Source organism: Borostomias antarcticus, assembly GCF_949987555.1.
Source record: "Borostomias antarcticus genome assembly, chromosome: 5".
NCBI lineage: Eukaryota > Metazoa > Chordata > Actinopteri > Stomiiformes > Stomiidae > Borostomias > Borostomias antarcticus.
Window position 1 is genome coordinate 9,418,034 of NC_140238.1, and position 21,543 is coordinate 9,439,576.

The following is a 21,543-nucleotide window of genomic DNA, read 5'->3' on the forward strand; positions in this document are numbered from 1 at the left end:
GAAACAAATCGAAACGTGTTTTTTGCAGGGAATATCAATACTAAGTAATTCCTTAAAGTAGTCAGGAACAAGATCTTTGGTAAAGGTGTCTGGGTGGATCATGTGTGTCTCCTTTTACAGGTATGAGAGGGCATGCAACGGCTAGTTTAGGTTCTGGGAGCTGATCATTTTTCATCCACGGACACGTGGTATTATGGACCTAGTAGTTAAAGGACGATCGTTTGTTGGGTACAATAATGTTGGTTGAACATATTCCTATCCCCGAATCTCCAAAGTTTTACTGTTGTGTATGTGGGAAACTAACGTCAGCCTAGCAAGACGCATTGAGGTGGGGGTTCACCCATCGAAACAATGGGAGGGTGTGGATTGGAATTCGGGATCATGCTGCAGTAAACGTACGTCGAAAATGTCTATAGAAAACCTCGGATTTTATTTGCACACGGCTTGGCAGTCAACTCACGATCGCAACAGACCGTCCTGTACCACATAATCGCTTGGGCATGCGTGACGTCGGTGGATTCATCTGCAATGGCTGACCATGCTTTAGTTGTGAAGCATTCGCATGTCTCAAACTGCCATACAATGCTATGCAAACCCGAACATGTAATAGGAACTAAAATGTATTTGGTGTGTAGCATGACATGCTGAAGTGTTCAGTTGTCTAGCCCCCGATCTCATGACTACACAATGTGTGCATATTGTGGGTGTGCCTCTGGGTCTAGATTATCTGCAATGTCATGCAGTTTGTTTTTGCAGGTACATTTGTTTCTCCTGAAGCTGGCTCTCGAGACTGCTCATCGGCAGACTGACTACCTCTCACAGGATGTGGAACCCCCAGTCAGTGATTCTCCATGTCATGATCAGACAACAGACCTGGCAATCATGAGACAAGACACAATCAACACTTTATTATTCACTTCTCAGTGTCATGTGAAAATCATGTAGCAGCGCGATAAAAACAACCAACCTACAACAGAAGAGGCAGAGACTGGAGGCTGAACTTGAGGCTTCAAGTCTCTGTATATTCAATTAATCTAGGTTGTATTTTAGGAAAATGCTTTTTTTATAACACAATATACAAAAACATTTACATTTAGAATATTAATACGCAAGTCCCTTGATATCCCATACGATGAATGCTCCAGATAGCCAAATCAAAGGTTAAATTAGCAAAGAGCAAGACTGACTAGAATCTCCAAGAGGCATCCATCTTCACGCAGCTACAGTATGAGGATGGTACAGTTGCATCTCAAATACACAAATAAGGTTCTTAACATCCAGTCTTGGAAGTTCTCAGCTGTAGAGTTCAGAAGGATTTGTTCACTGTGTCATCTTTCAGTACAAGTGTCGGAGCAGTTTCCTCTGGGGGGCTATGAGAGAACGTTAGGTTTACACAGCAGCACAGACAGTTGTCAGTAGGCTACATACAGTACAACAGACATTTCAGATGTAGGCAGCAGAAATGTACAGTCCCTACAAGTAATAAACTTGAAATAACCGAGAGGGAGCTCATTCTGTGAACCCATCAGTGAGTTTCTGTTACACTGATGCCTAATGCCAATTCATACCACAGTCCATGTTAATGATCATTAGCAATGGTAAATCTGGAGTAGTGCTACTATGCTTTTATCAATAGAATCTCATGAAGGTGTTAGTGTTGCTGATTGTATCTAGATGTGTGATGTCATTTATAATTTGAGGAGTGTGACTGGAAGAGAGTTCAGTGTGAGGTGGAAAGACTTCCACCCATATCTGCCTAGTTGAGGCCATTTCATAGGCCTACTGGCACACAGCCATTCACATGCATCCAGAGACCCTGTCTACATGACGGTTAGGTCAGTCTGTGAGACCTGAATACATAAGGTCTGTGGGCAAGAGAGGGGAGTGGGGGGTCCAGCATGGTCCAATCACATCACACATTAATGATGACATCATCCTCTTCATGCAACCTGTCCATGGACTCCCCTGCCCTCCTCCTCCCCTCCTCCATATCTTCCTCCATGGTGCTACACGGGCCGATGATGTAACGGTAGTCTCCGCCAATAGCCAGGGCCGCCCCAGACGATACCATCAGCCAGTCTTTCTCATCCTCCTCCATGCCCGCACACTGCCAGGGGAGCCCCCAGGCAGGATTCTCAGTGCCCCCCTGGGCCCCAGCCCCCTGCTCGGCCCCCTCCTCCCCATCCAGGTTGACGTAGAGCAGGGGCTCCTTGAGGGGCCCAGGGGAGAGGCCAGCCCACAGGCCCTCTAGCTGGTCGATCAGGTGCTGGAAGCTGGGCCGAAATTTAGGAACTGGGCTCCAGCAGCTGTGCATGATCTCATAACTGGGAGAGACAAGTGCATTGGGAGGTCAAATACATTGTTATGGATGATTAATCATTTGAAAGGCGAATCACAAAGAGAAAGCTCATGTATTGTGTAAAATCTTCAGTTTTAGCAGATAAGATTTTTTTTTTAAGTGGGTGAAACCATTTGATAGGGCATAAAAGAGGGTCACGCAGATGAGCAGCTCACACATGAGCAATCTTAACAGAAGCAGATGAATCTGACCAATCTACTCACATGTCATCTCTGCAGTACGGAGGCTGTTTGAGCCTCTCTCCCTTGATGAGGTACTCGTAGATCTCAGAGTTCTCCACACCAGGGTAGGGAGTCTGCCCCAGCGCCATGATCTCCCACATGGTCACACCAAACGCCCACTACATGGGGGGGGGGGGGGGGGCACAGAGTCAGTGACTACCTCACTCCACTAGGGGGAGCAATACAACTTGTCACAACAACATTGGGTATTACTGTTCCACTGTTTTACATACCATTGAAAGGTGACTATATTAAAGATATTGTGAAAGTGTGTGTGTATGTCCTGTCAATTTGTCAACATGTATGGAGTGTATCATGAGATCAGCCTCTGTGGGTGTGTGCAGTACCACGTCACTCTGTGTGGTGTAGACATTGTCTGCCAGGCTCTCCAGAGCGATCCACTTCACAGGTAGTTTGGACACAGAGCCCTGTCTGTAGTAGTCCCCGCTGTAGATCTTCTTGGACAGGCCAAAGTCCGCCACACACGCCGTCATATTCTCATTCAGCCTGGGGACAGAAGAGACGGACAAACACACATGCACATCTTGGCACATGAGCACACACTCCCTTCCAATCATTATCACGCGATCCTTAAACACCAGTGTAGGCTGGACAGGTCTAAGCAATAGAGTACTAGCACCATCTTGCCTTTTGTTAAGATGGATGAGATTATGACCATCTTGTTTACACCCATCTAGTCATATCAGATCTACAAAGTATTAATTTAGGAAATACGTGGCTAGAGGTTGTTTGTGTCCTTGTCTGTTTAGAGACTGCTGTGTATTGTTCTATTATTGTTTGATAAAGACTGTCCTACATGCAGTTGCGTGCTGCCAAGTCTCTGTGGATGATGTTCTTGCTGCTCAGGTACTCCATCCCTTGAGCGATGTCCAACATGAACTGGATTAGCATCTGCAGGCACAGAGTCTGGGAGGGAGAGTGGGACAGTGAGTGAGTGAAACATCTTGGCCACACAGGTCAACCTGTATTTATTCCATAACAGGAGATAAAGGAAACAAATATTGGTTAGTTGATAAATGTTACAGTAAACAAGCTTGGGTTTCCAAGAGACATATAGGACTCAGCTTTTGTGCTGTTCCAATAGAGAAGGGTCTGGCTACACCCGATTATCATTCTGAGATATGGGGGGAAAAAAACCTGTATTTCTTTAAACTAATCACATTCGCCTTGGGCAGATCTAGTGTCCGGGGATTGAATCTGTTTGGAGCCAATGGAATTGAGTGGTTCCAATGAGAGGCTTATCTCAAAAACCTACATCCAGAATAATCTTATGTGGCATGGGAAGACAAGTCATAATAAACTACCGGGGAGTGAGGACAGTGCTCACAGACGCCACAGTACCCACTGTTATAAATAATAATTAATATGATTACATTATAATTTAATACAAATTGTGGCTTGTATTGTGTGTAAAGAAGACACGCACAAAGGGCTCATCCCCCAGACGTGACATGAGCAGGAAAGTGTGCAGGTCTCCATGCTTCATGAAGGGCAGGATGACCATGGGGATGGGCAGCCTCTGCTGTGGACGCCTGTGGAGACTCACTCCTTGGGAGGTGAAAAAGAAGGGCGTGAGGGGGGGGGGGGGGGGGGGGGGAGTGGACAAACAGCATTAATGAGTGAAACCACACAGTAGTTTGGTAAGGCAGGGTTTGTGACTAATACAGTTTTATGACTGCACGATGTGACACTTTCTATCCACTGATGGATAGTTTATTTTTATTCAATTTCCATATAATGAACTGACAGCTAGACTAAGTCAGAGATAGTATTGAGTAGACCCACCAATCAGCTGGATGACGTTGGGGTGGTGGAAGTCCTTCATGTAGGCCGCCTCCTTCAGACACTGCTCAATGTCACATGAAGAGTTTATGTCCGCTGGGGAGGCAAGAGCAAAACAACATGAGGGATAAAGACATTATTAGCTGGTTTGTCAAAGATTTGCATGTTAATCATTGTATATACAACGGGTAGTTGATCTCACAGTCAGTGATAAGTAATTTGGTATTTAGCTTCATAAGCTGTATTATAAGGTTAATTACGATACAACGTAGGGGTGGGTCCAATTAATCAATTAATTGTTCATGACGGTGAAAGGCGATTTTTGGTCACTAATCGATTTTGGTCACATTGTGGTCATTACTTTTTTTTCATTCACATCCTTTATAAAAAATATTTAAATTAACCTGAACTAATGTCATGCATCATCCATTCTGTAGCGCTTGTGTAGCGATTGGAATTGTGGTCTTTACTTTTTTCATTCAAATAAACACTTCTAAAACGTTGGAATCAAATCTTTCGAATGTCGGCCAAAAAACAATGAATTCATTAATCGTTCATACCACCGACTGATTAATCGACTATGAAAAATGTGAGTTGTACACATCCCTAATACAACGGTTCATATACATAGCCTATTTGGTCAGACTTTACACTCTTGAGATATTAGTGCTCATGTCACAGCTAACTACACAGTGGATGCCCATAGAGATCTGTTAGCCGATGTCTCTGTAGCACTAACTTGCCATCTCTAACACTGAGCACTAATATCTCGAGTGTATAGTCTGTCAACATTTGTATATGGACGGTTGTATATGATTGTAAGTAACCTTATAACAGGGCTTATGATGCTTAATATTAAACTATCATACTAATTTAAGAGCTGTTGTATATTCACAATACCACAGGTAAGCACAGTTCTATGAGTTATAATAACTAACTTAGGCCGTGTGTCCACCAAAGATTTTTTTTCTGAGCGCAGCGTATGTTTTTAATTGTTTATAAAAGGCTGTGTGCAAAGTCTGTGTGCGCACTCCATATTTTTTATGTAGTGGATACAGTGTTTCCCACAGGATTTTGGGCAACTATGGGGGGTGGACCTCTGACCCTCTAGGGGGGTCCGGGGGCATGCTCCCCTGGGAGAAAAATTTTAACATTGTTAATTTAAAGGCATCAATTTGGCGCACTTTGAGAGCAAAATCAAGAAACCATAGCAATTTAATCATCGGACCACATGGATGGCAAAGAAGTAGTCATACACAAATCATGGTAAACGAGACAGGACTTTAATAAATACAAATCAATATTAAATAACATCCAGTGTCGTGCCCAGTCTTTTTTTAATGAAAATACAGGTAACACCCTGACAAACAACTCAATGTGCCAAAGACCACATTTTCATCTACTGTACAAAAGACTATTTAATACAACATACTGCGGGACATGAGCCCTTAAAAAATGTCAGTTCTGAAAAAGATAAATCTGGGGGGAATGTGCCAGTGGAAGCTGAAATTACTGCAGTTGCTAAAAAGAGCCAGCTGACCATCATCTAATAGAGAAGACTCATAGATAGCAACCAACCATGCAGTCTGAACAAGCCTTCCCCTGACACCAACAGCTGCCACACACCAGGGCAGAGGGCCTGGACATCTCACTGGTCTAATATATCTCCCACCCTCTCTCCCTCCTTCCTACTATCTAATGAGCCTCTGACACTAACAGAGTGTGAGTGTGTGTGTGTGTGTGTGTATGTGAGAGAGAGTGTGTGAGAGAATGAGTGAAGGAGCTACCTGCCCTGCTGCCTCTACCTGCCATCAGAGTCAGTCCCTCTCTCTCTCGGTCCCTCTCTGAGAGACTGCTAGCTGCTGGTTGAGGCTGCTGGCTGGAGAGGAAGCTCTCCTGCCTGATAGTCAGTCAGTCCCCCCCTCTCTCTGTTCCTCTCCCGCCACTGGCTCTGCTGGCTGCTGGTGGAGGCTGCTGGCTGGAGAGGAAGCTCTCCTGCCTGAGAGTCGAGTCAGTCCCTCTCTCTCTCTGTCCCTCTCCCGCCACTGGCTCTGCTGGCTGCGGCTGCTGGCTGGAGAAGCCATCTCTCCTGTTGCAAATAAACATTTCACTGTTAGTCAATCCACTTTCTTTTCTTTTTTTTTACAAAAGCTTTTGAATAATAATTATTCATAGGCAATATTGCCAATATGTTTAGCTATTGACTTGGCATCTATTGCTACGTTATCCTAGCTAGCAAGGCAACATTACCTCAGGCTCGGCAGCAGTTTCTTCATCTGCTTCTACTCTCACTTTCTTCTTGAAGAATGTGTATATTGGTCTGGTACTCATGACCTGAACATCAAGAGTACAAACATATTAGCTAAGCTTAAGACAGTCCCGTTTTGACATTGGCCTGACTAACGTTACATGCAAATCTATCTAACTAACGTTAGCTAGTGCTAGCCTAACTTTAGCTAGGTAACTTTTCTGGTAGCTAATTAACAGTCTAGCTTGCTAGCCTGGAAAATTTGCGTTACATAGACTGGAAAATGAACGTTGCAGCATAGCCCAAATTATGTTTGGACAAGTAGACAACTACAGTGGATATTCAATATGGATTGTATTGTATATATTGTAAGTAGCTAACGTTAACTTACCTGAAACAAACGTGTCTCAACTCCGTGTGGAATTCCAGCGTGAATCAAAGCAGCTGTGTGCAATTTAAGCAATAAACCACTCGAGGCCGTGTGTTATAGTGATTTTATAACAGCTAGGGGGCGTTGTTAGCTGTTATAAAATCACTATAACACACAGCCTCGAGTGGTTTATTGCTTTTATACAACGGTTACTACAGCTATTAGTGTAAAATAGACACACAGCAATGTAAATATTAACATTTATTCAAAACGAAGCATCATTCCCTCAATTCCGCGGAGCAAAATAGTTCCCCTAACAAATGGGTTGCCAAGCAACAACAACAACTACAATGCATTGGATCAAATGGGAGGCGCATTAATACTGAAAATGGAATGATATGCGGTCCCAGGTGTGTGTTACAAAGTATTTTAACACGGCTTCCAGCCAATCAGAATGAAGAACCAGAACTAAGCGTTGTATAATCATACTTGCAACAAGCGGGATTGGCACACCTATTTCAATCCACGCGATTTGCGGGGGAGGGGGAGTAGCCCAGCAGAGTAGGCTACCATGAGCACAGCGCAAAACAAACAGCGTTCGAGTTTAAAAAAAAATTATTTATGAGAAGTCAAAACTTTTGATAGCTGCAAAATGTAGGTTATGGTGGGACAAATTAACGTATGGGAAACCCAGAGCGGATTTTGTGTTGAAAAAAAGATTCGGCTCTTCGTTTCCATAACAACATTCTTGACAAGTTCGATACATTGTAGGCTACCTAGGCTGCGTGCACACATATGGGTATTTTTAAAATGCGCTGCGGATTTCGGCATCCGGGAAAACCAGGAATCCGCTCTGGCCAGCGCACAGCGCAAATGCGCAGCGCATTTCAATATCCGCCCGCATTTTGATCTTTTCCAATAGCTTTGAATGGAAAATAAGCTGCCGAAATCCGCAGCGCATTTTGAAAATACCCATGCGCCGCGTTTTTGGAAACGCCAGCAGCGTGGCGCTGAGCGTATTTTCTGCGCTGCGCCGTGCATGACAAGCGTTTTTTATTATGCTGTGTTCACACAGGGCGCAAATTTTTCCTGCGGCATGGCGAGTTTACATAGAAAATATAAATATATAATAGGCAATTTGCGCGAACTGGGCGGCGTGAATGGCCGAACTCGGCGGCGCGGCGGGCAGGATTCGCCACGTGGCGGTCAGGATTCGCCGCGCGGCGACATTCGCAGAAGTTACATTTTTTTAACTTTCTGCTGCGGATTCGCGCGGCGACCCATTGATGAAGTTATCGCACAACTCGGTGGCCAGGATTCGCCGCGCGGCGACATTTGCAAAAGTTCAATTTTTTGAACTTTCTGCCGCGGATTCGTGCGCCGACCCATTGATCCCGCGGCGAGATTGGGCGAACTGGGCGGCGTACATTTTCTCGCCGCGGCCGGTGTGAACACAGCATTAGTGTGCCCGAGTTGAAAAATTTTCAACTTGGGCTGAAAAGCTCAAGCCATCTAAACCAACAAAATTGTAAAAGAAGATGCAAGGAGAACTACCGGTTAAGGAAAGATAAAGCAAGCGGATGTTGGAGGTGGGCTCTACAGGCTCGAGCCAGATGATGGGGCGGTCTTAAAGGGCAATGCTCGTTTTTGACAACCTGGACCTTATTTTACGACATATTATAAGAAGTTTGACTCACCGAGATCACTTTTGTGTAGTTCGGAGGCCTGTAGAAGAAATTTAAAATCCAGCGCGAGCCAGTATATCCATGTAATGACGGTGATCGGGGCACCGAGAATGCAGTTTCTCAAAATCTATTTTCGGCCGCTAAACGGTTGTTTTCATCAATCAGATTGGCTACGATCGGATTGTTGCTGACGAATGACGACGACAATATTCTCGGCACCAACAACGATCGTAGCGCAGAGAATGTGAGCCGGAGAATAGCCAGTCTGCGCGCTGGCCTGTGCGCATGCGTGCTGGAGCAAGTGGGGAAAGGCGTGTAAAGATCATATTACAGAGGCTAAAGACCCCGTATTTGAAAACGACAACAATGCCTCGCGTTGAGGAATCTCAACTGTCGATTCATCCAATCTGATTGATGAAAACAACCGTTTAGCGGCCGAAAATAGATTTTGAGAAACTGCATTCTCGGTGCCCCGATCACCGTCATTACATGGATATACTGTCTCGCGCTGGATTTTAAATTTCTTCTACAGGCCTCCGAACTACACCAAAGTGATCTCGGTGAGTCAAACTTCTTATAATATGTCGTAAATAAGGTCCAGGTTGTCAAAAACGAGCATTGCCCTTTAAGGCAGTGAAGTAAATAGATACCAGGCTCTTCTCCCCGAGAAGAGACTGGTGACGCGAGGCTATGTCGCTGCGTCCGGGGCTGGCTCCGCCCAAGACAACTGTGATTGGTTTAAATAAATAGTGTTTTTTGTGTGTTGGCTGTAAGCCGACACACCAAGAAGAGGGAATCCTATTTGTCGCTCCCTTCCTCCTTGTCGATGTTGACCTGCAGTTCTATGTTGCTACCACAAGAGGCAGTGGTCCCAGAACATCAAAGCAAAAAGACTCCACAGATTTCCCAGGTCAGCTAGTCTGGGGCCTTTCTCGTTCGGTGTTGTTTCAGCGGTCTAGAGCGGAAGCGCGATGACGCATCGCATAATCATCTGGTCTGGACCGGAAGACGAACAGTTGTTGTAATGTTTTTACTGTAGGCTGCACATGGTGTAGATTAGATTAGATAGATTAGTAGATTAGAACTACCGGTTAAGGAAAAATAAAGCAAGCAGATGTTGGAGGCGGGCTCTACAGGCTCAAGCCGGATGATGGGGCGGGCTTAAGGCAGTGAAGTAAATAGATACCAGGCTCTTCTCCCCGAGGAGAGACTGGTGACGCGAGGCTAAAGTCAGCGGTGGCCGAGTAGTCTGGGGCCTTTCTCGTTCGGTGTTGTTTCGCCAGTCTAGAGTGGAAGCGCGATGACGCATCGCATAATCATCCTGTCTGGACCGGAAGACGAACAGTTGTTGTAATGTTTTTACTGAAGACAACAACAATGGAGAAAATTAGCTTTGAGCCAGGGCAAGAACTCTACTTTGTGCTGACATATTTACTTCGATATCACCAATCACTAGAAATGAGCGTCAATTTCTGATATGGACACAAGATGCTATGTTTGGTTTCTATGACGATAAGCTTTCAGCTGAAAAGGCGCTATACCCAATATCTAGCTCCAGCCGTGCAGCCGCCCGAAATAGAACCCTAGAAATAGGACCCGAAAAATAGGGCCCTTCATTTTCCCCAGCGCCCATGAGCGCTCCCAGATGAGTGTTTTGAGCAGAGCGGCCAACGTTTTAAGCCGAAAAAAAGCTTTGGTGGACACACGACCTACTCATGTAATTGTTTTGCCATCCCAGGATGCCCCCTTGCTACGTTTCCCAAACAAGCACGAATAGGTTGAAGCCCACAGCATTAGCTAAGTGTTAAAGCTAGCTAGTTAGCTAGCTAGTTCAGCGCCTGACAGCACAACGTTAGTTGCCGTAAACTGCTAATGTCCCATGGCAACAGCCTCTCGGTGGCTAGCTAGCTGGCAGCATCACGTTCCGTTCCATACTAGCTAGCTCCGTGGGGAAAACTTTTCTGAACGTTTCATGCACTAGTGCCAAAGTGTCTAGCTTTTTCTTGCTGTACACCATAAACGAAACAAACTGCAAAATGAATTGGGGGACAATATCTTTACCTAGAGTTCGGTAAACCAGCTAGCTAACTAGCCTACAATAGTCGTTCACAGCAAGCAAGCTAGCCAAGTCTGTCACTCCCGACTTGTGACTGACCAGACAGACCCATGTATAACATCCCAAACAAGCGTCACATTTATTTGTGAAAAAATAGCTGGCTAGCATAACCAATTTGGGCTGCGTCACTTGCTGTCGACCGCAGCACAACTTGGCGTGGCATTAGTGATATACCATACCCTTGCATGAGCTATTGCTTCATCAGGAAAAATTAAAACATTCAATGTCAATTTTGAGTTGTTCTACCCGTCCTGTAGCCTACCACTCTGTTTTACTCACAGTTGCAGGCCAACATTGTCGGGAGTAACGGAGTAAGGGAGGGAGGGAGTAAGTGAGGGAGGGAAGGAGTGATAACCCGACAAACGCTATACTAGCTGTGTGGCTGGCCAGCCACGCACAAAAAACAGAGGCATACTATAGACTACATCCCCATAGTCCACTGATAAAAGACTTACTTACTTTTAGTTACTTTTTACACTTCCTTTCTCTCCATTTCACAGTATGCCCTCTACATAATTTTTATGCTTGATTGTTGCATGTAAGAGCTGACATGACTATTAACCAACACATAAAATGCTCAGCTTGTATGTTTTATTGTTGTCTGTCATGTAACAACAATGCCAATGGTAACACATGAATTATGCAAACATGCAATAAACTAGTGCTATGTTAAAGACAGTTTTGTTCGTTTTCATTTAAATCTATTGCCATCAAGACATTTTGAACTAGGCTATTACATGTTTTTCTTCATCAATAAGAGATTTTTGGTGATTAATTTACAGCTCGGTATCAGTTACTAGCTTTAGCTAGTCTGCTTAGCTAAGCTAACATTACACTAGCTCCTATGAACTTGTCTAAATTCACTAGAATAACTTACTGCTGTAACGTTAGCTAACCTAACGTTTCCTAGATGAACGCCATCTAGCTATATTTATACGTGGAAGGGATTGGGATCCGTTTGTACAGATGGCGGACCAGGCGCGCATGTGCAGAACTGACTGTGCAGCTGGTACTGATCTTGTACTGACAAGGAAGAACGCTGGGATGTAGCCATTTCCAGTTTCCATTTAGCTTACTGTATTTTTACAACATTAACAGTTGGTGAAAAAAACATGTCCACAAAAACTGAACTTGTTCGTTCATCTGTGCTACCCAGCTGGGACCGTTATTTGTGACAGGTGACCATAATATTTCAACAGGTAGTCAAATATCGTATCCAGCTTAACATTTATTTGGGAAAACTAGCTGGCTAGCATAACCAGTTTGATGGCATTTCGTTTTGACAACTGATCAGTTCAGCTGATTGCTATCAAAGTGAAGCCTGGCATTAGTTTTGGTTGCTAGGGCTTGTTGTTTGTTGCTATGGAAGCATGTTTTATCCAGGGATGGGAAACCTGCTGAAAGAAATGGTAATGGACACTTTCCATTTCACTTACGTTCCAAACCCATGTTAAAACTGCTTTCATTGATGTTATTTTACCACTAGATGGCAGTAAGGGAATCACGCAAATTTACAAGCCAATGGCTAAAATGAACAGCCAAAGCCATATAAGGCATGGCTATTGACAACACAGGCAGAAATGCTGGAATAACAACAGCAAGGCGACCAGTAGGGGTGAGTCATAGGTAGGACACTACAGCTCAGTGAAACACCCTGTTATCAGGTGGGTTTAATTAGTTTTGACAATATGCATAAAATCAAAGAATGCAGCTTTAACTATTATGTTAGGAATATGTTCACCATTTGAAATTCCGTAGCAACGTTATTGTTTTAGGAACTGCTTTTTTTGACGGGAGTTCACTAAAATCAATATAAAATACACTGAAATAGCCAGTATTTATCCCATAATGTTTCCAATGATTTTACCATTGTATAAAAGCAATAACTCAATTGAGGGTTGTGGTATATATCACCAATATACCACAAGGTTGTGCTCATTAACAGCACTCAGCGCTAGCCTCAAGAGACCACCCTTATCTCGAGAGCTCACATTCAGTAACTGCTTCGGTAACATTGTCACTCACATTTGAGAACTTTTACAGCAACCTTCTGCACACTGCTGTCCTCCATCTTCAGGAAAGCCTCACGCACTGATCCAAACTCGCCTGTTAACACACAAACACACAGGTAAACAAACAGAACAAGGTAAAGACACATCAAAATCCCTGCCTATGGTTATTAATCTATGGGATTATCTAAGGAATCTTTATTCGTTCCAGTCTCATTGAGAGATAGTGTTTCAAGGCTAGGCCTGTGTGTGAGCCAGGATCACCTGAAGGGTGAGCAGGTTCAGGTTAACAAGATTGTTACTACTCCACTGTTCCAAAACATCACCCAGACAAAACACTGTTATTTTCAATATACAGTTATAATTATAGACCACACCGAACGACACCATAGTTAACTGTAGTTGACATTTCCATCTCTGTCTTTCAAAGCAGCAACCAGCACATAATTTATACTTGTCTTCAGTAGTTCTTCTCTGGATGTATTTTGTATACAGAGGATTGGCAAAACTCAACCTGGCTGTGGCACTGTGTAGCATCAAAGACAAAGACACGCAGGCACGCGCACACACACAAACGCACACACACCTTTCCCCAGCATGTGTCCGAGGGTCAGCAGCCTCTCAGGGATTAGAACATCTTGGAGCTTGGCCTTCAGGTCATCGTTGATCCCCAGACTGTCCACTGGAGGGAGACAGAGAGGATCACTGACCACCCACTTCAATAGGAGGAATAGTCAGTAGTAGGGTGTAGTGTAGGGTGACTTTACACCCTCCCCAACCCACAACTAGAACACCTCTACTTATTGGCGGCAGACCAGGACCCTTATCACGAGTCTCAGAATTACTCCTAGGAATCATGCTAAAAGTATGACTATGACCAAATAGTGTTTCACGGTATACCAATACTAGAACTGTACCGCGATTCCCTGCCGTCAAAAACGGTACAATACCCCATTTTATTAGTACCGGTACTTTAAGAATGAGCCGTATTTCCGAGTTGCATCGAGGCAGTGTGTCGGGGCAGTGTGCATGCGTCTCTCTGGGTTACACGGCGCCGTTTCGAGAACGAGAAAGACAATGAGAACGAATGACATCCAAGTTACATGTAACGTTTTATCAGCATTGTCAGAAGTTATCAAGGTTATGGAAACGCTATCGCAACACCATTTGCAACACTGCGAGCATGTGAGTGCCTGTTGTAAACAGTTAAACCCTAACAGTTATCTATGAAAATTATTTAGTTTAAACAGTTCACGTTCTTGCTGCGCCTCAGCAGACTGCAAACACTGAGATCAGTAGGCTACACCTGACATTGTATTATTCCATTAGCCTACTTTTCCTAATGTTTTAGGTTTTTGCTGTGGTCTTGTTTCAGTATAGGTATTGAGATATTTTTTTAGCAGGTATCGTATCGAAGTTGTAATTTTGGTATTGTGACAACACTATGACCAAATTTACTCACCGCTCAGAGTAGAACTTAACAGTTAGTTATCAAGCTTCGCTCCTCCACTCTCAGTAATGACTAGGTCTTATGGGTTGATCTCAGCATGTTTTACAACACGAGAAGAGCCGTTATGTGAAAGTGTGATGACGTTCTGTAGTTTTTGGAGTCGAAAAAGAGCATAGCATTTTGATGTTGTACTAATAAATCACCGTGGGAGCATGGAAAACGGTGTGCGGATATTCTCTTTTTCTATATGATCATCTTTCTATCCGGCATCTGTTGAAGTAACATGGATGTGTGTGCAATCTCGTACTGCACAAAGGTATACCATACTTATCTAGCTGGTATCTTCAGGAATGTTAATAACATGCTCATACTCCTGTGCGTAGAAGTAGGACCACGTTTGCGTCACCGAGAATTCCCGGGCAGTTAGGACCAACTTCCTACTCTGAGAAGCGTGATCACTACGGGCCCATGGTCTGAAAGGCTGTATCAAGGCGGTGTAGTCTATATTTGTGTTGAAGTGACAGCCTGGCCACAGGATGCCTTGCAGCTCTCTGGAAGGAGGGGCGGGGCCTTGGTGGGTGTGTCAATAGGGGCGCCAGTATTTGCGGTGGCGGCATCATGGAGGACTTACGGGTGGACTCCTGCGGCTCGGGGCACTGCCTGTTGAAAGAGCGCGCGGCCGTGAAGGAGACGGAGGTGGAGCTCTCTGCTCCAGGGGGCTTGAACACTGACCTGCGGGACCACAGCAGCAACACACCCACAGGTCACACAGACTATACAATCTGCTGGAGGTCAAAATGGTGGTCTTTCTTTCAGTGACTTTGGGTGAACTTGATTTAGCCTACCCAGTGTAATAGAACTGATCAAACATTTACAAAAGTAAGAAACTATACACACACCAAACTATATCAAGTGCCCCTAAAGTCAAACACTATTTATTTAGAGAGAAAGAGCGGAAGGGAGAGAAGTCGGCAGCGTACCCAAACTGCGTCTCCTTCCCCCTGCGATGCACGAGGACGGTAAGGAGGAGTCCCACCATGGTCGCCACTAGCAACCCCAGCAGCAGGCCCACCCACATGTGACCTCTCTGGGTCTGGGCTGGCACTGCTGGGAGAGGTACACACGTGCACACACACGCGAACACACACACACCATTATGGTTAAAACAACTTATCATGACAGCCATTTTCAGTACAGTAAGTACACTAGGAGCACTCAAACCCACAACATTAGTGTTGCAAGCACTGAGCTCCACTAACTAAGCCACACTAGACTTACTACAGCTGCCTAAATCAATCAAATCAATCAGTCTGAGCTGAGGCTGGCATAACCAGGACTGGTTGGCATGGTTACCTGAGGCTGGCATGACGAGGACCGGTTGGCTCCAGGGTCCGCAGCCCACTGCAGTGCACGCCGCCACCTGGAACGTGGCGTTGAAGAAGCGAGCCCCGCCAGACAGGTGGGCCACATTGTCCTTGAACAGCAGCGCTTCCTGGACCAGAGAACACAGTGGAACTAGCATTTTGTACTTGCTCTTTGCACTGTCCTGTCTTTGCACTGTCCTGTCTCGTCCCTACCCCCTATCCAATGTTGTCTCCATGTTATGCACCACAACCGAAAGCAAATTCCTGGTACGTTACTGCATGGCAATAAAAAAAATTCTTCATTATGGGATTCTGAACAAACAACACAGAACAAACAAAGGTGGAACACATAGAACATGCAGTTATAGTATTTCCTGATTGGAGTTGAGGAATGCATGCAGGCGAGTGACTGCAGCTGTTATGATGATGAATACTGAGGGGGGATGGCAGCTCTAGGTCTCAGATATAGATTTAGTTACAGTAATCTCACAGTATGACAGAAGAATACACTGAAGGTTGCACAAGAAAACTACAAGCACAATTCTCTTGCTGGGAAAATGAGGAATTAGTCACAGAAGTCAACAAAGTGTCAGTTCTTGTTTTTCTTGTGCAAGTTTATACTTTTGTGAGGAGGAGCCAGGACTGTGTGAACACAATATTTAGTTTTTTTCAGTTTAGTCTATGGATAAACTGAAAAAACAAAGGCCCACCAACACTTTTTTCAGTTATTTTTGGCAATTATGCTCACGGGGCCCCCTTGTGGTTGCAGCCCTTGAAGCCAATTGGGTTAATACTGGCTTCACTATTAGTGTGACTTCACTATTAGTGTAGCTAACGTTTCAGTTCACCACTGTGTACATTTGCAGTTAATGATTATGGCCCTGGTGTGCCTTGAGAGGACAGCAAAGCCATTCCTCCTGCTCACCAACACTGCTCTGAACAGGAGTTAAATATTCAACAAGATCAGCTGACTGCGTGGGGAAGGAGTGAGTCATGCCCTGCCCACCTGACTGCACACCAGCACCCAAATATGACCAGCGTCATAATCCCCAACTATTTCTGACATTTCAGAACATTCTAACAACAGTGGGGTTGGTAGGAAGCTGTTGGAGTCAAATGACGGTCATAAGTAAACTGCTGCTCACAGCAGGAGATTGTGAACTGTAGATTTTGATTCAGGCATCCGTAAATATGGTGTTGATCAGACCTGGGTCAAAATACTATTTAAAGTCATTTAGATTACTTATCTGTTCTTGATTGTTCTTTCCTGGCACAATGTAACCAATGGGCTGTTCCTAAAAATGTACACAATGTCCAGTCCCCACTCACCTGACATTCCAGGCAGGCAGACTTGGGCAACTGCTGAAGTAACTGTTTCAAATAGTATTTTGACTCGGGTCTAACGTTGTTGCAGGGTTGCCAACACTTGCCAACACTTGACCAACCGGTAATAAGAATGTGGTCTTCTTTGTATTGTATCTAAAGGCACCCGGAAAAAGGTTATTTTGAGCCGAAACGTGTTGGTGTCTCAGCGTTTATGTCTCAGCGTTAGGTCTGCCACAGTCAGGCTTTAACTTTTTCAACAGAACAGTGTGCATTGGACATTCTTTAAGTTGCCTGCAAGTATTCATACTGTGAGATACACTACAAAGCAGACCAACTTAAACATTTGTATTACTATTTGATCCAACCCTTCCCAAAGAACACCTATTTCTTGTTTGTTTGACTGGGTACCCACGCAGCGCTCCGATCCAATTATTTCAACTTGACCGACCGACTGGCCTGGTATTTCTCTTGCACAACCATATATGTGCACCCACACAATATCTTTCTATAGGCTGGTTGCTCATATTTCAGTGTGAGATGCCAGATATGTAGTCTCAAGCCAGATGTGTGCGAGCTGCCAAGTCAGTTGTTGGTAGTTCTTGACCACAAGCTGCTACAGTGGATCGTTGACTAGTTAGTTGTCTGCACAGTGCTGTTGAAGGTTCTAGAATGTTTCCAGAGGCAAGGGAATCATGTGAACAGTTGCAGATTGGCAGACACTCTTGATTTGGAATACAAGCTTAAAACAACTTATGACTGATTGATTGGTAGGCTGTTATGGTTACTGTATTTGCGATACCTGTCCCTCCCCTCCCAGGTTCCACTGGACCTTATAGGCCAGGAGCTTCCCCTGTAGCTCCTCCACGTCAAGTTCCGCCCAGTTCAGGGACAGTTGCTGTTCCGTCAGGTCGAAGGTCAGGTTCCTGGGGGCGGCAGAGGGCACTGGGGAAAAGGAACAGGAACACACATCAATGACAACTGTATATTGCATCCTAAAAACAAACAGAGCGGCTCCATGTCAATGCATTATCAAATCATGATTTGAGGGGGGGCGGGGGGTGTGTGTGTGGTGGGGGGGAGGCGGTGGACATGGGTCCCACCCCTACATATTCCAGAGGGAAGCAGGTCCAGAGAGTTTCACCCGGGGGCCAGAAAAGTGAGCTATAAAAATTCTCCCTGACAATTGAGCAAGCTCCTGGAAAATGTTTGTCTATAGGCTATGTGTTATCTATCCCTGTAGTCTCTAATATGATATTTAAGTGAATCATATAACAAAGCACAGTAAGCACTTAGAAGAACAGGCTCAGCATAATGACTAAACTCTTATAGAACGTCCCTCATTAAGGTAATTATCAACCCAGAACCAAGAGAGAAATGGGGGGGGGGACAAAGATGACATAACGGTTCATATGAGGCATTGATCTGCAGCCTCAGCCGCAGCCTGCTCTGACCAGTAGGTGGCGCCCCTGGGGCCGGACTCCGGCAGCAGCAATAGCCCATTGATATGGATTGAGGGCACTAGCCACAATGGGCCATTGTACCATCAGTGCTGGAATCCTCTGGCCAGTCTCCAGCGCTAGCAGTTTAGAGAGTTTACAAATATATAAACAAGGTCACCACCAGAACCTCCCCCAGCACAACACATCACAGCTCCTCTCCACACATAGTACAGCATCGCAGACCTGTCTGCAGATACATAGACAAGTATCTGAGAAAGTATTCATACCTAGGGAAACCCACATATTCAGACATTTAGATTCCATATTTGTTGACTGTCTGGTTTGTACTGTGTGTGTGTGTGTGTGGGGGGGGGGGGGGGGGGTTACGAGCCTCTGAGACTGCAGATACAAAGTCATTCTATTCCTTTTGTCACTCTGTCCCCATATTATTAGTTCAATCAATCACATTACTTTTTATAGTTGCAGCTGGTGCTGGTGGTGGACCCACTCTGGACAAAACAACCAGCTCATCAATGCCCCAACAAAGACAGACCCAACCATATCCAGGCTGGCCTGTCCTGCCTCACTGGACACCACTCACTTGTCTCTAGCATCTAATAACAACAACAACAGCAGCAGCAGCAGCAACAATCTGCCCTAAACAGTTGTTCCACATCATCAGTTGCTCGTGGTAGTTTGTGGGGATTCAGAACGTTTAAGCATTAGTATAGTATAGTGTATGGTATGGTATAATATAATGAAGTATACTATAGTACAGTACAGTATAGTATGGTATAGTATAATATAGTATGGTATAGTGTAGTATAGCAGTTCCCAAACTTCAGTCAAGAAACCCATGGGTAATTGGGGGCACACACACAACTCCATTCTACTGCAGGTTGCAAATAATCCCATCACTATTCCTATTCATATTCCACACATTCCTATCAGTGATTGTGTGTGCTTGCTTTCCCTTGCAAATCAGCTCAAAACAGGGTTGTTGTTGTTTTGAGATTGCTAATCTCAGTTCATTCTCAATGTTCAACTTTGATCTTTATTTTGTTTTGACGGAAGCAAGCTCAAACAACAGCAGAAAAGCCTACAGTATCTCAGACAGATAGGATGATGCAAAAGGCAGCAGAAGGCCCACAGCTCTCTAGGCAGACAAACTGAACAAGCTGGTGAGGAAGGCCAGCTCTGTCGAGGGGCAGCTGGATAGCCTAGAGACTGTGGTGGAGAGGAGGATGAGGGACAAACTGAAGTCCATTCTGGACAACCCCTCCCACCCCCTCTATGACGAGCTGTGGCAGATGGGAAGCACCTTCAGCCACAGGCTCATCCCCCCTAGGTGCAATACAGAACGGTTCAGAAGCTCCTTTGTGCCAGCGGCCATCAGACTCACAACAATGCCTGAGCGCTGAGTGTTGTGGATATGTGTGCATATATGTATGTATGTATGTATGTATGTATGTATGTATGTATGTATGTATGTATGTATGTATGTATGTATGTATGTACTGTATGTATTCTATATTTATGCATACTGTATGTATATATTTCTTGTAATTTAAATTCATTATGTATATTCTCTATGTACTGTATATTCTTAATTCTGCTGTACTTTTCCACTGCAGTACAGTACAGTATAGTATAGTGTAAGCATAGCATAGCATAGCACAACAAAACATAACATAGCGTACAGGGGACAGTTGTTGCTGTCCACTGTCCTGCTACGCTAGGCCCTGGACACATCTCCTCACCTGCCTCTGGTGTCTGGAAGTCCACCCAGAGGGAGAAGGGCGAGGTGCCCACCTCGTTGGTGCAGCGGAGCCTGGCACTGTAGTTGGCGTGGCAGGCCAGGCCCTGGAGGGCCAGCTGGTGGGGGGGCACTGCCACGCGCTGCTCTGGGAGGTCGGCCCTCCGCCCAGACCGCTTAGACATCTGGCAGCAAGGTTGGAGGACAGGCAGGACAGAAAGAAGGACAGATATTACACTTAAAACATTCCAGAGTGGTAGGGTTTTATGATAAACATGAGAAGATTTTGGGGGCTATTAATAGAGGATACATGGAGTTATATGGATGCTATATTGCTTATCAAATCATTAAGGAGAAATTCTTCAGGTTTCAGTGACAAATTCTTCCCTTAAAGGAGTAGTTTGCTATTTACCATCATAAGGTTATTTACGGTCATATACAATGGTCCATATCAGAATATTGAGGAAAAAGGAGAAAACGCACACCGTAGTCTTGGAGAGGTGCCGGTAACGCGTGAAATATACTAAAAAAAGAAATGAAACCGCACACTCAAGCTGTCAATGCGGGGTGATTTATTTAAACAGACAACTTTCGGCCTAGCGGCATTTGTCAAAATCTTGACAGCGTTTAGGCCTAAGGCTGTTTGATTAAGACACCCAGCATCGAGAGCTTGAGTGTGCGGTTTAATTTCTTTTTCCCATATCAAAATCTTGACAGACTTTGCACTCTTGAGATATTAGTGCTCATTGCTCATGTCACAGTCACAAAGTACACAATGTTTTTTATGGTGTCCTTCTGCATGGGTATTAATATGCCCAAAGAAAACCTCTGTGTACTACTTACCTGTAGCACTAATATCATAAGAGTGCAAAGTCTGTCAAAATTGTTATATGGACCGTTGTATACAGGGGTGAAAATTTACTTTTTGGCTCACGGTGAGTCACCTGCCAAAGGGACTGTAGATGAAAAAATCTACCGGCCAAGTATATATTTTTTTCAGATAGCCTTCCGAAATCTAGTCGGCAATTGGAAATTTTACCTGCATTTGGCCGGTGGCAGGTGTTAATTTTCATCCCTGGATCATAAATAACTTTATAGCAGGGCTTATGATGCTAAATACTAAACTACTCCTTTAATAAAAATGAAAAGGACAAATGTTAGGATGTGTTTCCTTCCTAGAGGCAGGAAGGCTAATGGTGCCATCCTCGAGGACGAGCTCATGTGTTGCTAACCTCGTCAACAGTATCTCTGAGAGGAATTCACACATAATGGGGCCTATGTTTTCTAGTGGTCAGAACCTACACTGTATATGGCCAGAAGTCAGACTGCTGTTATATTTTAGGAATATTTACCTTTTAAATATCTATACGTTAGTGTAAACCACCACTGTACTGTGT

General features: G+C 44.6%; 1 protein-coding gene across 1 annotated transcript in view; it reads right to left on the minus strand.

Moving 5' to 3' along the window:
- Positions 1 to 8: 8 nt before the first annotated feature.
- Positions 9 to 21,543, minus strand: part of tyro3 (TYRO3 protein tyrosine kinase) — a gene marked incomplete at its 5' end in the record, with an annotated part of 28,966 nt that continues 7,431 nt past the window's right edge. The window contains 13 exons of the mRNA XM_084438455.1: positions 9 to 2,324; positions 2,563 to 2,699; positions 2,928 to 3,087; positions 3,398 to 3,507; positions 4,028 to 4,149; positions 4,387 to 4,479; positions 12,828 to 12,908; positions 13,398 to 13,493; positions 14,893 to 14,993; positions 15,242 to 15,365; positions 15,615 to 15,753; positions 17,751 to 17,893; positions 20,151 to 20,331. Of these exons, the coding sequence (XP_084294581.1) occupies positions 1,913 to 2,324; positions 2,563 to 2,699; positions 2,928 to 3,087; positions 3,398 to 3,507; positions 4,028 to 4,149; positions 4,387 to 4,479; positions 12,828 to 12,908; positions 13,398 to 13,493; positions 14,893 to 14,993; positions 15,242 to 15,365; positions 15,615 to 15,753; positions 17,751 to 17,893; positions 20,151 to 20,331 (1,899 nt within the window). The 3' untranslated portion in view covers positions 9 to 1,912. The remainder of the gene's footprint in view (positions 2,325 to 2,562; positions 2,700 to 2,927; positions 3,088 to 3,397; positions 3,508 to 4,027; positions 4,150 to 4,386; positions 4,480 to 12,827; positions 12,909 to 13,397; positions 13,494 to 14,892; positions 14,994 to 15,241; positions 15,366 to 15,614; positions 15,754 to 17,750; positions 17,894 to 20,150; positions 20,332 to 21,543) is intronic.